The sequence below is a fragment of the Hemiscyllium ocellatum genome, chromosome 8 (genome assembly GCF_020745735.1).
Source record: "Hemiscyllium ocellatum isolate sHemOce1 chromosome 8, sHemOce1.pat.X.cur, whole genome shotgun sequence".
Taxonomy (NCBI): domain Eukaryota; kingdom Metazoa; phylum Chordata; class Chondrichthyes; order Orectolobiformes; family Hemiscylliidae; genus Hemiscyllium; species Hemiscyllium ocellatum.
In genome coordinates, this window is record NC_083408.1 from 66,132,604 (window position 1) to 66,146,213 (window position 13,610).

At 40.6% G+C, this 13,610-nt stretch overlaps 1 protein-coding gene across 2 annotated transcripts in view; it reads left to right on the forward strand.

The window, feature by feature from the left end:
* Positions 1-13,610, forward strand: part of slc35f4 (solute carrier family 35 member F4) — a 198,615-nt gene that overhangs the window by 34,482 nt on the left and 150,523 nt on the right. The window contains exon 2 of one of the 2 annotated variants that reach the window (XM_060828418.1): positions 7,206-7,222. The exons of the other annotated variant lie outside the window; for it this stretch is intronic. Coding sequence (XP_060684401.1) covers positions 7,206-7,222 — 17 coding nt within the window. The remainder of the gene's footprint in view (positions 1-7,205; positions 7,223-13,610) is intronic. 2 annotated transcript variants of the gene reach the window in all.

The window sequence follows — 13,610 nt, forward strand, 5'->3', positions numbered from 1 at the left end:
TGTCTCTGGGATAGCTGTCTGCATCCCCATGCTGAGCATGAACTGCTGGACCTTCGCTGGGCTGAGGTAGCTATCCAGCTCCTCACTGGGGTCATTTACCCGCTCTGGTGTCATTGAGCCAAGGCAAGGGTCCGCACCGTCCAGTTCTGTGTCTGACAATGGGACTGTCAGAGGATCACAGCTATCAGTTACCTGTAGTTGTGGGGCAGTGGGTACCCCCTGGTTCTCACTGGGTGGAGGGTGGACTTCGGGGGGTCCGTTGTTTCCTGGTTGGGAGGAAATGCCCTCCTCTTTATCTATGGCACTTTGTCTCTTCTTCTGGTGGTGATGACCTTCTTTGCACCCGTCTTCCCCATCCGAAGCGCTGGCCGTCTCTCCCTCGTGCAGCTGTCTTTTCCCCTTTTGCTGGGAGGCTTTGGGGCCTGGCAGGATTTTCTCTTCCTGTTTTTAACAAGTATCCACTCCTCTGCCTTCTCGATTACCTCCTCCACTCCTGACTCATTACAGCCTTGGTTCAAGCATGGACCAAAGAGCTAAATTTGAGAGGTCAGGTGAGAGTGACAGCCCTTGACACCAAACCTGCATTTGACTGAGTGTGGCATCAAGGAGCCCTAGAAAATTTGGCATCAGTGGGAATCAAGGGACAAACCTTCCATTGGTTGGAGTCATACCAGGCACATAGAAAGATGGCTGTGTGTTTTGTAGGCCAATCATCTCAACTCCTCTGCAGGAGTTCCTCAGGGTAGTGTCCTTGGCCAACCATCTTTAGCTGCTTTGTCAACTACCTTCCCTCCATCATAAGGTTAGAAGAAAGGATGTTCACGATGATTACACCCTTGTTCAGCACCATTCCTGACTCATCAGACACTGAAGCAGTCCATTTTCAAATGCAATAAGCTCTTGACAATATCCAGGCACGGACTAACAAGTGGCAAGTGACATATATGCCAGGCAATGACTGTTTCCAATAAGAGAAGATCCAACCACTGTGCCTTGACACTCAATGATGTTACCATCACTAAATCCTCTACTATCAACATCCTGGGGATTGCCATTGACCAAAAGCTCAACTGGACTTTCCATATAAATACAATGGCTACAACAACAAGTCGGATGCTAGAAATACTGCAGTGAGTAACTCACCTTCTGACTCCTCAAAGCCTGTCTACAAGGCATTATTTGGAAGTGATGGAATACTCCCTACTTGTCTGGATGGGTGCAGCACCAATAACAGTCAAGAAGCTTGACACCATCCAGAACAAAGCAGCCGCACTTGTTTGGCACTATATTCACAAGCATCCATTCCCTTCACGACCAATGCTCAGTAGCAGCAGTGTGTATTATGTACAAGATGCACTGCAGAAATTCACTAAAGATCCTCAGGCAGCAACTTGCGAACCCATGACAATTTCATCTAGAAGCACAAGGGCAGCAGATAGTTGGGAACACAATGTTCTGCAAGTTCTTCTCCAAGCTAGTCACCATCCTGACTTCGAAATACATCACCATTCTCTCACTGGGACAAATTCCTGGAATTCCCTCTGTAGTGGCATTATGGGTTACCCTACAGCACATGAACCTTCATCACCATATTATCAAGACCAATTAGGGACAGGCAATAAATACTGGCCAGCTAGTGATGCCCACATTCCACAAGTGAATAAAGAAGAATTAATTGAAGTTGATGTTCATCCCTATGGTTCCTGCAACAAAAATATAATATTGTGTTGCAATTGAGAACTGTTGGCTTGACAAATCCAATTGTTGCTGCATACCCTGAACCATTGACCTTTAAGCCAGTACAGTCTCTTCATGTGATTAACCGTGAACTCTGGTATCCAAGACTTGGAAACCAATAGGCTGCCTTGTCCTTTACTGGGTAAATAGCATGTATTTGTGCAAAGGTGGTTTACTAGTCTAACACCTGGAGTTGTCTTATGAGGAAAGGTTGAACAGGCTAGGCTTGTATTACCTGGACAATGGAAGAATAGAAGGTGACTTGACTGAAACAATCCTGAGGGATCTTGACAGAGTGAATGTGGAGACGGTGTTTTCTCTTGTAGGAGAATCTAGAACTCAGGGTCACTGTTTCAAAATACAGGGTCTCCCTTTTGTGACAGAGATGAGAGAATGTTGTTCTCACAGAGTATAATTCAATGTCTTTGGATATCTCTTCCTCAAATTGCTGTGAAAGCAGAGACCTTGAATATCTTTCAGGCTGAGATACATAGATTGTTGAAAAACACGGGGTGAAATGTCATTGAGGTTGGTGTAAATATGGAGTAATAAGGTCTGCAATGATCCTGTAGAATAGCACATGAGGTTCAAGAAGCTTCCGGATGAAGGCCTCTTGTCGGAAATGTCAATTCTCCTGCTCCTCGGATGCTGCCTGACCTGCTGTGCTTTTCCAGCACCACACTCTCGACTCACTCAGCTGGATGGCCTACTCTTGCTCCTAATTTGTATGTTCTGTCTCCTTTTTCTCTTGTTTTATGTGAATCTATTGTTGATGCATCTGTACTAATGCTATCTAACTGTACTAAATGAAAGTACTGGAGTATGAAAAAGCTCTTAAAGCACATGGTGAGTTGGAGAGGATTCACGGAGAGGAGCACAGAGTAAGTACTCTTTGGCAGGAACTATTTAGTGCACCACAGATTGTCATTGCCTATGATATTTTCATGATCATTGTCATTAGCTGCCTTCTCTCCTGCCATCCATTGCTGTATTACACATAAAGAAAAGGAGGGTGAAAGCTAAGAACATTTGAACTTTGTGATTATGTAAACAGGCAACAATGTAAACATACTTTTAGCAAAGCATTTCATAGGAATTAGAAGGCATCAATCTAGCCAGTAATCTAGCAGTGATACCATGTAAAAGCAGAGTCCTTCTCTGTGACAAAAGCAAAATACTGCAGGTGCTGGAAATCTAAAGTAAAAGCAGCACTCGATGGAAATTCTTAGCCAGTCAGGTAACATCTGTGGAGAGAAAAACAGAGTTAATGTTTCAGATTTGTGTTCTTTCAGTCTTTGCAGCATATTCTGTTCTTGTGTCTCTTGTGGTCTCCATTGTGTTCTCCCAGTAGGGCCTATGCAGTTTAGGGTTGGAGTATACCCTCCCATGGCCTACTTTTATTGTTATTGTTATCATTGCCAACTGATGATTCTAGAAATAGAAAACCTAACGGGAGATTTTAGGAATTACAATATGATGATATGGCTAAATATAGCTGAAGCTCAGAAAGAGCAAAGAACCTGCCATGAAGATATCTCAGTGCAACAATCCAATGATAATGAGCCTGTGGTCAGCCTCTTTCAGATTTATTCGTTGAGCTGCTCTTGTGACTTACTACCTTTCCACATCTTAACGCAGATCCTTTTGCATCCCAGAAAATACCATATATCAGCGTTAAAGTAAGAATGTTATGAATCAATGTTTACTGCAGGCTGAATTTAGCAATGTGCACTTGAAGTGTCATGGTTGACAGCTTTTACTGAAATATGTCACCCTCAACCCTGTAGGAAAGTGTTGATGGCACATTTTAGTTAACTGAATCTATTTAAAATTCTTGGAAGTGGTTCAAGAGACAATGAGTGATACCACAGTACTCACTAAAATGTGAAAGACTTGACAATTTTTGAAATCAAAAATAAGTGGATAAGAGTCCTTGGACACATAATACATTTCAAGCAAAAGATTATTTTGCATAAGCATATTTTACAGGGGAAAGACGACCATACAAATTACTTCTGAAAATATTCATATGTCAAACTATGATAAATGTGTATTTTCCAAGTGCATAATCATTATGCTCAATATGTCTTATTTTTCTTTATATATTCGTTTGCTGTAGACATTTCTCCAATATTATAGTCCAACCTTAATTGCGTGAGAGAACGTGGCAGAGAACGTGTCGGACCTGCAAAGCTCTAGGCAAAATGGAAAGAATGCCATCACACTCTTGATTTGTAGTCTGTATGTGGTGGGTAAATTTTGGGAAGTCAGGAGGTAAGGCCCAGAACAACAAGCCTCTGCTCTGCGTACATCTTAAGGCTTATGGTGTATGACCTGCTCTTGCAGCTACATTATTTATAATTTTAAAAAAGAAGTACCTTTTAAATGTTAAGGTAAATTGCTTGGACTCTCTTGTAGATAGCTCATTGTTGACATTAAAACAGAAAATATGGTAAAAGCCCAGCAAGTTTGGCAGCATCTATGAAGCGAGACAAAAAGAGTTATTATTTCAGATTGAGGACAACCTCATCCAGCATCTGTATGGCACAAATGCTATTTGTCGCTTATCAAATCAAGGCGTAATATTGGACAGGTCTTGCTCCATACAGGCACACATCACTTTGTTATCTGAGAAATGAAACTAAAAATAATTCAATATCAGAGACACCCCAACTTGTGACCTTACAACAGAACAAAGCTCAATGACGAAGTTGTTTGGACATAAGGAGCAATGTTCTGAGACTAAGGTGATGACCATCCAATAATGACAACCATATCCTTTATATTGGATATGACTCTACTCAGTGAATAGTTCCCCTCTGATTGCTATTGATTTCAGTTTTATTGGGGTTGCTTGGCAGCAGACTTGGTTAATGCAGCCTTGATGTCAATGGAAAGAGATGACTCTCGCCCAACTTATGTAGTTCACTTTCTTTGCACATGTAAAAGCCTGCAGAAGCCACGTGATCCTGAAATAACAGAAACTGAACATATGAGCAAGTGGGTTATTGGTGAGGAAGTATAGTTTGATGGGACTGAGGATGACACCTTCCATCACTTTGTTAATAATTGAGAGTTAGCTGACAGGTCACTAATTAGCAGGATTGACTTTTTTCTGCAGTTTGTAATAACCAGGCAATTTTCCATGTTTTTCTGTTGAAAACAGTGTTGTAGCTGTACTGGAACCACTTGGTAAGGATGTAGTTAATTCGAGAGCAGAAATCTTCACTCCAATGGAATGGCATTAAAGCTCAGAAAACCAATGCATTCAGTTGTTGCTTGAAATGATATGAAGTGCACAGAATTCACTGAAGACTGAATTCTGAGTTGGTGGGAGCCTCAGGAAAAATTGGGATCTCTGTTAGAAGAATATTATGACCACATCTACCTTGTCTTTTGCAGCCACACACCGAACTCTGCCATCATTGAAGATGGGGATATTCATGTGGTGAATATTGTGTGGGTGTACCAGCTCACTACACTGTATGAGCTGTTGCTAATGTCAAAGTTTGCACCACCATCCCCTTCAGGAGTAGAACCCTATAGTGTCTGCTGTGCCAGGTTTAGTATAGGAAAACTATTTCCTAGTGTAACCAGAAGAATCTCTTGCAGCTAACAAGATATAGCTTTTCGCATATAAACAAGTTACATCAACAAGATGGATATTGTTACGGAGATTTCAAGGATGACCAGATGTTAGGTCTCCCTTTTAGGATCTCAAAGCTATTCTGCAACAAGTCTATATATCATTATCATTGCGAATACTACTTACGGCACTCAGTATTATCCAAGGATTCTCTGATAGCACCTTCCAAACCTGCAAGCTCTATCATCTAAAAAAACAAGGACAGTAGATGCCTTGAGAAAACCACCACTTACAAGTTACTCTCCAAGCCACTCACCATCTTGAACTGGAAATATTTTGCCATTCCTTCAATGGATCAACATCCTGGGAATTCCCCTCCTAAAACACTGTGGCTGTGCCTACAGCAAATGGTTTACCGTGGTTCAAGATTGGTAGCTCACCATCACTTTCTCCAGGGCAATTAAAAACAGATCATAAATGCTGACCTGGCCAGTGATGCCCCCATCCCACGAACAAATAAAACAAACATTTTCACATCCATATACAACAGTGACCTCCTTCAATTGACTGTGTGCATGAAACATGGGATAGTAGGTCAATGGAACCTGTTGTAGAATCCTCAGCAGAAACTCTAATCACCATATTCATACAGTGGATTGAGGCTGCTGTTCACCATCATGATTTGTTTCCTTTTTCCTAGTTCAGAATTATTGAATTGAAGGTCACCCCCAAACAATAATTAAGAAGTTGCTGGCTTTCACCCAGCTCCTTCAACGCACAGTCAACTCTCTAGGATAACAAAAATGTTCTTACGCTGATGTATAATAACTATAGTGTTAGATTGTTTAGTCTACCATACTATGTAAATTAAATATCCTAAAGACAAATAAGACTAATAAAGACAAAATATCACAGCAGTCCTCCTTCTACCAAGGTTACGTTCTGGGTAATCCAAGAAGGAGGACTGGAAAACAATTGTCGCTGTAACAACTGCTCCTTTGTTGAGATATTTTCAGTGTTGGAGCTGATTCCCTGCAATTGTAGGAGTGGTAACTCCTGTTTTATAAGCTGTGGCATTGTTTTGGAACTTTGGGCAAAAAAGGTCAAAACAACAACACTTTACAAAAGGAGGACAGACAAACGTATTGGCAGTGACCGCATGGGAAGTGATTCAATTGAGAAAGAAACCTACACTGCTATCTGACCCAACAGTGAATCTACACAACTACTGCCTTTGCTGTTGAATTTCAAGGATCTCTGGACATAAAAGTTTGTTTCGGAAAAATTAGCAAACAGCAAAATTCACAGCAGACCTTGAAGAAACCTGTGTGAGAGGGTTCACTGCAGGGGAGCAGCTAAGTGAGTTTTAAAGTGTAATCTTACTGTATATTTTGTGAAGCTACATTACTGACTGGAGTGGGTTCTTTTCTTGATATATATTTTATTAAGATCTGTCTCTTGATTAAATTTTAAAAACATAGGTATTAAGTCAGCATAGAGCAGTGTTTTTTTAGAGCAGTAAGCTGTTTTCTGGGTTTGTAGTTTGTTAAAGTGCAAAGATGGCTTTTAGTAAAGTCATGTGATCTTCCTGTCAAATGTTGGAGTTTCGAGAGAGTTTCCATGTTACTACCTGCAGGAAGTGTGTTTGGCTGTGAATCCTATCAGATTGCATGGATCAATTGGATCAACCATTACAGGCAGTGAGGAATTTACAGAAGCTAGGGGGTGGGATAGATGGCAGCTGGTGGAAGGCAGAAAAACCACAGATACCGAGAGGTAGATGGGTTACTGCGAGGAAAGGTAGGAGAGGGCAGCAGATAGTGCAGGAGTCTCCTGTGGCTATTCCCAAACTCAAACAATTGTGCTGATTTGGAAGCTGTAGGGGGTGATGGACTCTCAGTGGAATGTATCACTGACAGCCTGGTTTCTAGTAATGAGACCTGCCGTAATGTAATGAGGGGTACGCCAAGTTCCAAATGATCGTTTGTGATAGGGGACTATCTAGTCAGAGGCACAGACAGACAATTCTTCAGCTGACAGCTAGAAATCAGAATAGTGTGTTACCTTCCTGGCACCAGGATCGAGGATATCTTGGAGAAGGTGCAGAATATTCTCAAAGGGGAGTGGGACCAGCAGGAGGTTGTTGTACACATTGGAACTCACAACATAGGAAGAGGTAAGGCTAATACGTGGCTGAGGAACTCGTGCAGGGAAGAAGGATTCACATTTTTGGATCATTGGAATCTCTTAGGTAGACGTGAACTGTATAAGAAGAAATGCACTTGAATTGGAAGAGACGAATATACTGGCGGAGAGATTTGCTAGAGCTACTTGGGAGGATTTAAACTAGTAAGGTGGTGGGGCGGGGCAGTGGGGTGGGACCCAGGGGGATAGTGAGGAAAGAGATCAATCTGAAACTAGTTGGGAAAAGGAGTAAGTCAAACCACTACAACAGGCAGGAACAAAACAGAGAACAAGGTAGGACTGATAAATTAAACTGTATTTACTTCAATGTAAGAGGCCTGACAGGGATGGCAGATGAATTCAGGGCATGGTTAGGAACATAGGACTGGAATATCATAGCAATAACAGAGATATGGCTCAGGGACAGACAGGACAGGCAGCTTAATGTTGCAGGGTATAGATGCTATAGAAAGGATAGAAATGAGGGCAAGAGAGGAGAGCTGTGGCGTTTTTGATTCGGGATAACATTGCTGCTGTACTTAGGGAGGATATTCCTGGGAATACATCCAAGGAGGTTATTTGGGTGGAACTGAGAAATAAGAAAGGGATAATCACTTTATAGAGATTGTACTATAGACCCTCCAATAGTCAGTAGGAAATTGAGAAACAAATTTGTAAGGAATCTCAGTTATCTGTAAGAGTAATAGGGTGGTTATGATAGAGGAGTTCAACATTCCAAACATAGACTGGGACTGCCATAGTGTTAAAGGGTTGGGTAGAGAGGAATTTGTTAAGTGTGTATAAGAAAATTTTCTAATTCAGTATGAGGATGAACCTACAACAAAAGGTGTAAAACTTGATCTACTCTTGGGAAATAAGGCAGGGCGAGTGACTGAGCTATCAGTGGGGGCACTTCAGAACCAGTGACCATAATTCTACTAGTTTAAAATAGTGATGGAAAAGGAAAGACTGAGTCTAAAAATTAACATTCTAAGTTGGAGGAAGGCCAATTTTGACAGGATTAGGCAGGAACTCAAAAGTTGATTGGGGGTGGATGTTTGCAGGCTGAACGGATAGATGGAAAATGGAAAACTTTCAAAAATGAGATAACAAGAGAGCAGGGACAGTAAGTTCCAGTTAGGGTGAAGGGCAAGGCTAGTAGGTGTAGGGAATGCTGGATGACTAGAGAAATTGAGGTTTTGGTCAAGAAAAAGAATGAAGCATGTCAGGTATAGCCGGCAGAAATTGCATGAATCCTTAGAAGAGTAGAAAGGCATTAGGAGTATACTTCAGAGGGAAATCAGGAGGGCAAAAAGGGGACGGGAGATAGCTTTGGCAAATAAGGCTAAGGATAATCCAAAAGGATTTTATAAATACATTAAGGACAAAAGGGCAACTGGGGAGAGAATAAGGCCCCTCAAAGATCAACAAGACAGTCAATGAGTGGAACTACAGGAGATTGGGGAGAAACTAAACAAGTATTTTGCATTAGTGTTTACTGAGGAGAAGGCCATGGAAGACATAGAATGTGGGGAAATAAATAGCGACATCTTGAAAAATGTCCATATTACAAAGGAGGAGTTGCTGGATGTCTTAAATTGCATCGAAGTTGACAAATTCCCTGTACCTGATCAGGTTACCCTTCTGTGGGAAGCTGGGGAAGTGATTGTTGGTCCCCTTGCTGAGATAGTTGGATCATTGATAGTCACAGTTTAGGTGCCAGAAGAAAAGCCAGGGAACTATAGGAGGTGTAGTTAGTACATTTGCAGATTAGACCAAAATTAGAGCGTAGTGGACAATAAAGAAGGTTATCTCAGAGTACAACGGGATCTTGATCAGATGGGCCACTGGGCCGAGGAGTGGCAGATGGAGTTTAATTTAGATAAATATGAGGTGCTGCATTTTGGAAAGGCAAATCAGGGCAAGACTTATACACTTAATGGTAAGGTTCTCGGAAGTGTTGCTGAACAAAGACAGCTTGGAATGCAGGTTCATAGTTCTTTAAATATGAAGTCCCAGATAGATAGGATAGTGAAGAAGGCATTTGGTATGCTTCTCATTATTGGTCAGTGCATTGAGTATAGAAATTGGGAGGTCTTGTTGTGGCTGTACAGGACATTGATTGAGCCACTTTTGGAATACTGTGTGCAATTCTGGTCTCCCTGTTAGAGGAAGGATGTTGTTAAACTTCAAAGGGTTCAAAAAAGATTTACAAGGGTGTTGCCAGGGTTGGAGGGTTTGAGTGATAGGGAGTGGCTAAGTAGGCTGGCACTGTTTTCCCCAGAGAGTCAGAGGCTAAGGGGTTACCTTATAGAGGTTTATAAAATCATGAAGGGCATGGATAGGGTAACTAAACAAGATCTTTATCCTGGGGAAGTCCAAAACTAGAGGGCATTGATTTAAGGGGAGAGGGGAAAGATTTAAAAGGGACCTAAGGAGCAACTTTTCCATGCAGGGTGGTGCGTGTATGGAATGAGCTGCCAGAGGAAGTTGAGGAGGCTGTTACAATTACAATATTTAAAAGGCACCTGGATGGGTATATGAGTAGGAAGGGTTTAGAGAAATATGGGCCAAAATGGCACATGGGACTAGATTTATCTAAGATATCTGATCAGCATGGATGAGTTGGACCAAAGGTTCTATTTCCGTGCTGTATATCTCTAACTCAACGACTCCAGGCTCTCACATTTGCCATATGCATTGAAGGTCAAAAACATTTTAAAGGAACAATTTTGAATAGAATGCAGCAGTTGCACTGTTGAGGGGATCTTTGTTATTATCCTGGCTTGAAGAGAAAATAATAAATTTGAACCTATCAGTTAACTTTGTGTTGTGTAAAGTTACTCATTTTTTTTCTGAAGAACTCTGGGTTTTTTTTAGAAATTGGAAGTCAAACAAAGGCTGCCAATTTTAAACAAAATCAGAAATTGCTGAGAAAAATATATACTCAGCCCATTAGGCAGCATCTTTGTTGAGAGGGCGTTCCTTTATTTTAGTATCTGTTTTTATGATTTGTTTTTTATTCAGATTTCCAGCATCTACAGTATTCTGTTTTCCTTTAAGATGAACGTCATTATGTTTCAATTAGCTTTCCTTTATTTGTGGTTAAGAGTTAGAAATAATGGAATTAGTGCAGGCACGATAGGTCAAATGGCCTTTTTCTGTCCTAAGTAATCCTGAGATTCTGAGAATATTTATGGAATGAGAGCTGGGGACCTTTGATGTACAAGTACAGTCCTGAATGGACAATGCAGTTCATCTATCTGATCTGAAATTCTATAATTGATATTCCAATATTCACAGTGACACATCATTGCTGAGTTATTCCTTCAGGGCCCCAAATGTGGTCATTCTGAGATTCTTTTTAAAGTGCCAATAATTTATGGCATAATATTATCAAACTAATACTAACATATGTAAATTATGTTAATTTGAATAATTTTCTCTTTAACAACGTTTGGAACACACGTGATATGCAATTTGGAATCTATTGTCAGGAACAACATACCATAAAAATCCATTAGTTTGAACTGTAAGTTGTATGACTTGAAGAAACATTTAATACTTTACTGAAACCACAAGGAGAACAATAGCTGAAGATCCAGTATTTCATTTACACCCTTGGTATCATGGATATAATGTTAGAAATGGACATAAAATAAAACTGAAATGTTTCTTTTAGAAATTCTGGTATTGGCTTCCCCTCGACATTCTAAAGAAGAAACTTCTGCGGCCATTTCATATTCTAATCAGAAGTGGACTTAATTCGATGATGTTTTGCTAGCAGCGGATGCCTTCCATTTGGATAATTCTTTTCCATATAATTAATCACTAATACCCTCAAGAATGCAGATTTGAGCAGTTAATGGAGTGCTTCACACCAGTGTATCTTTATTCAATGGAGTTTTGGATGTTTGATAAGCCAAAACAACTTGCTAATACACTGTAATGGCCACACTGAAAACAGCATATTATGAATGAAATATTATTTTTGTGAAGGCAGAAAAAGACAATAAAAATGCTGCAAATACAGAGCATGTCAGGCAGTAATTGAGGAGCAATAAACAGAATTAGCATTCAGGTTGATGAACTTTTAACAGAACTGATTAATCAGTTTCAACAGTACATTGTCCTGGGGAGTAATTACAGCATGTATTGCTTTTAGTTCAGATTTCCAGCATTTACAGTATTTTTTTGACAGAATTACTAATTTTGGTTTCAGTGGAAAACCAATGGGATAAGACATATCAGGCCACTAATCCAGTAACAACTGTTTTGTATTAAAGTTGAATTTCAAGCTAATTGTGTTGTCTTTGCTTGAAGTTGATAAAATTCAACTTCGAGGTAGAAAATGGGCAGCATCTGTATATGTTCCACATCAAATTATTAAATAGTTGGAAAAAAAGATCAGACTGGGGAATATAATGGGTGGTGAATCTGCCACATCTTAACTGACACCAAAAGTTGGCATTTCTGGTAGACAGAAATAAATTTTCTTTATTCTTGTGAGTCATACTTGTAATGTTAAGAAGCATGTTTTTGACTTCTTCATTCACTCACTAAATGAAAGCTTTAATTTGTACCAGCAAAGTCTCAAGCTGATATATTCACACAGAGGGTAGTACGTGTATGGAATGAGCTGCCAGAGGGATGGTGGAGGCTGGTACAATTGCAACATTAAGAGGCATTTGGGTGGGTATATGAATAGGAAGGGTTTGGAGGGATATGGGCCGGGAGCTGGCAGGTGGGACTAGATTGGGTTGGGATATCTGTTCGGCGTGGACGGGTTGGACCGAAGGGTCTGTTTCCCTGATGTACATCTCTATGACTCTGTGACATAGGGTTATATCTAGGGACATTATTTTTGACTGTTATGCCAGATCTTCAAGACAGTCAGCAGGCAGAGTTGAGTGTAGTGGCCATCACAAAGGAGAAGGTCTTGTGGAAGCTAAAAGGTCTGAAGGTGGATAGATCATCTGGACCAGATGGATTACAGCCCAGAGTTCTGAAAGAGGTAGCTGAGGAAATTATGGAGGCATTGGTGATCTTTTAGAAATCACTGGAGTCTGGAAAATGGTGCATTGTCTCCCCTGCTTGAGAAGAAATGTAGGCAGAAGGCAAGAAGTTATAAGCCAGTTAGCCTGATCTTGGTTTTTGATAAGATTTTAGATCCATTATTACATATGCAATTGTGGTGTATTTGGAAATGTATAGCATAATAGAGCTGAGTTAACATAGCGTTATTAAAGGGAAGTCATGCCTGACAAAGTTGTTAGAATTCTTTGCGGAGGTAACATATAAGTTAGACAAAGGAGAGCCAGTGGATGTGATGTATTGGATTTTCAGAAGGCCTTGGACAAAGTGCCACACAGGAGGCTGCTAGAAGGGCTCATGGTGTTCAGGGCAAGGTACTGGCATGGATAGAGGGTGACTGGTAGAGAGTAGGGATAATAGGGTCTTTTTCAAATTAGTAGCTAGTTACTGGTGGAGTTCCACAGGGATCATTGTTGGGACCACAATTATTTATGTTACGCATTAATGATCTAGACAAACAAACTAAGGATATTGTTGTTAGGTTTGCAAATGTCATAAAGATTAGTAGGAGAGCAGGTAGTGTTGAGAAAGCAGGGAGGCTGCAGAAGGATTTGGACAAGCCAGGAGATTAGGCAAACAAGTGGTAGATAGAATACAATCTGAGAAAGTGTGAGGTTATGCAATTTGGTTGGAAGAGGTGTAAACTATTTTTTAAATGGGAAAAGGCTTTGAAAATCTGAAGTACAAAGGGACATAGGACTCCTAGTTCATGATTCACTTCAGGTTAACATGCAGGTTCAGTTGGCAGTTAAGAAGGAAAATGCAATGTTAGCATTCATTTCCAGAGAGCTAGAATACATGAACAACTGTGTACTACTGATGTTATACAAATGTGTATAACATTCTGGTCAGACCACATTTGAAATATCGTGAGCAGTTTTGGGCCTTGTATTTAAGGAAGGATGTACTGCTGCTTGAGGGGGTTCAGAGGAAATTTACAAGACTGACTCCAGAGATGAAGAGCTTAGCATATGAGGAGTGGTTGAGGACTCTGAGTCTGTACTTGATG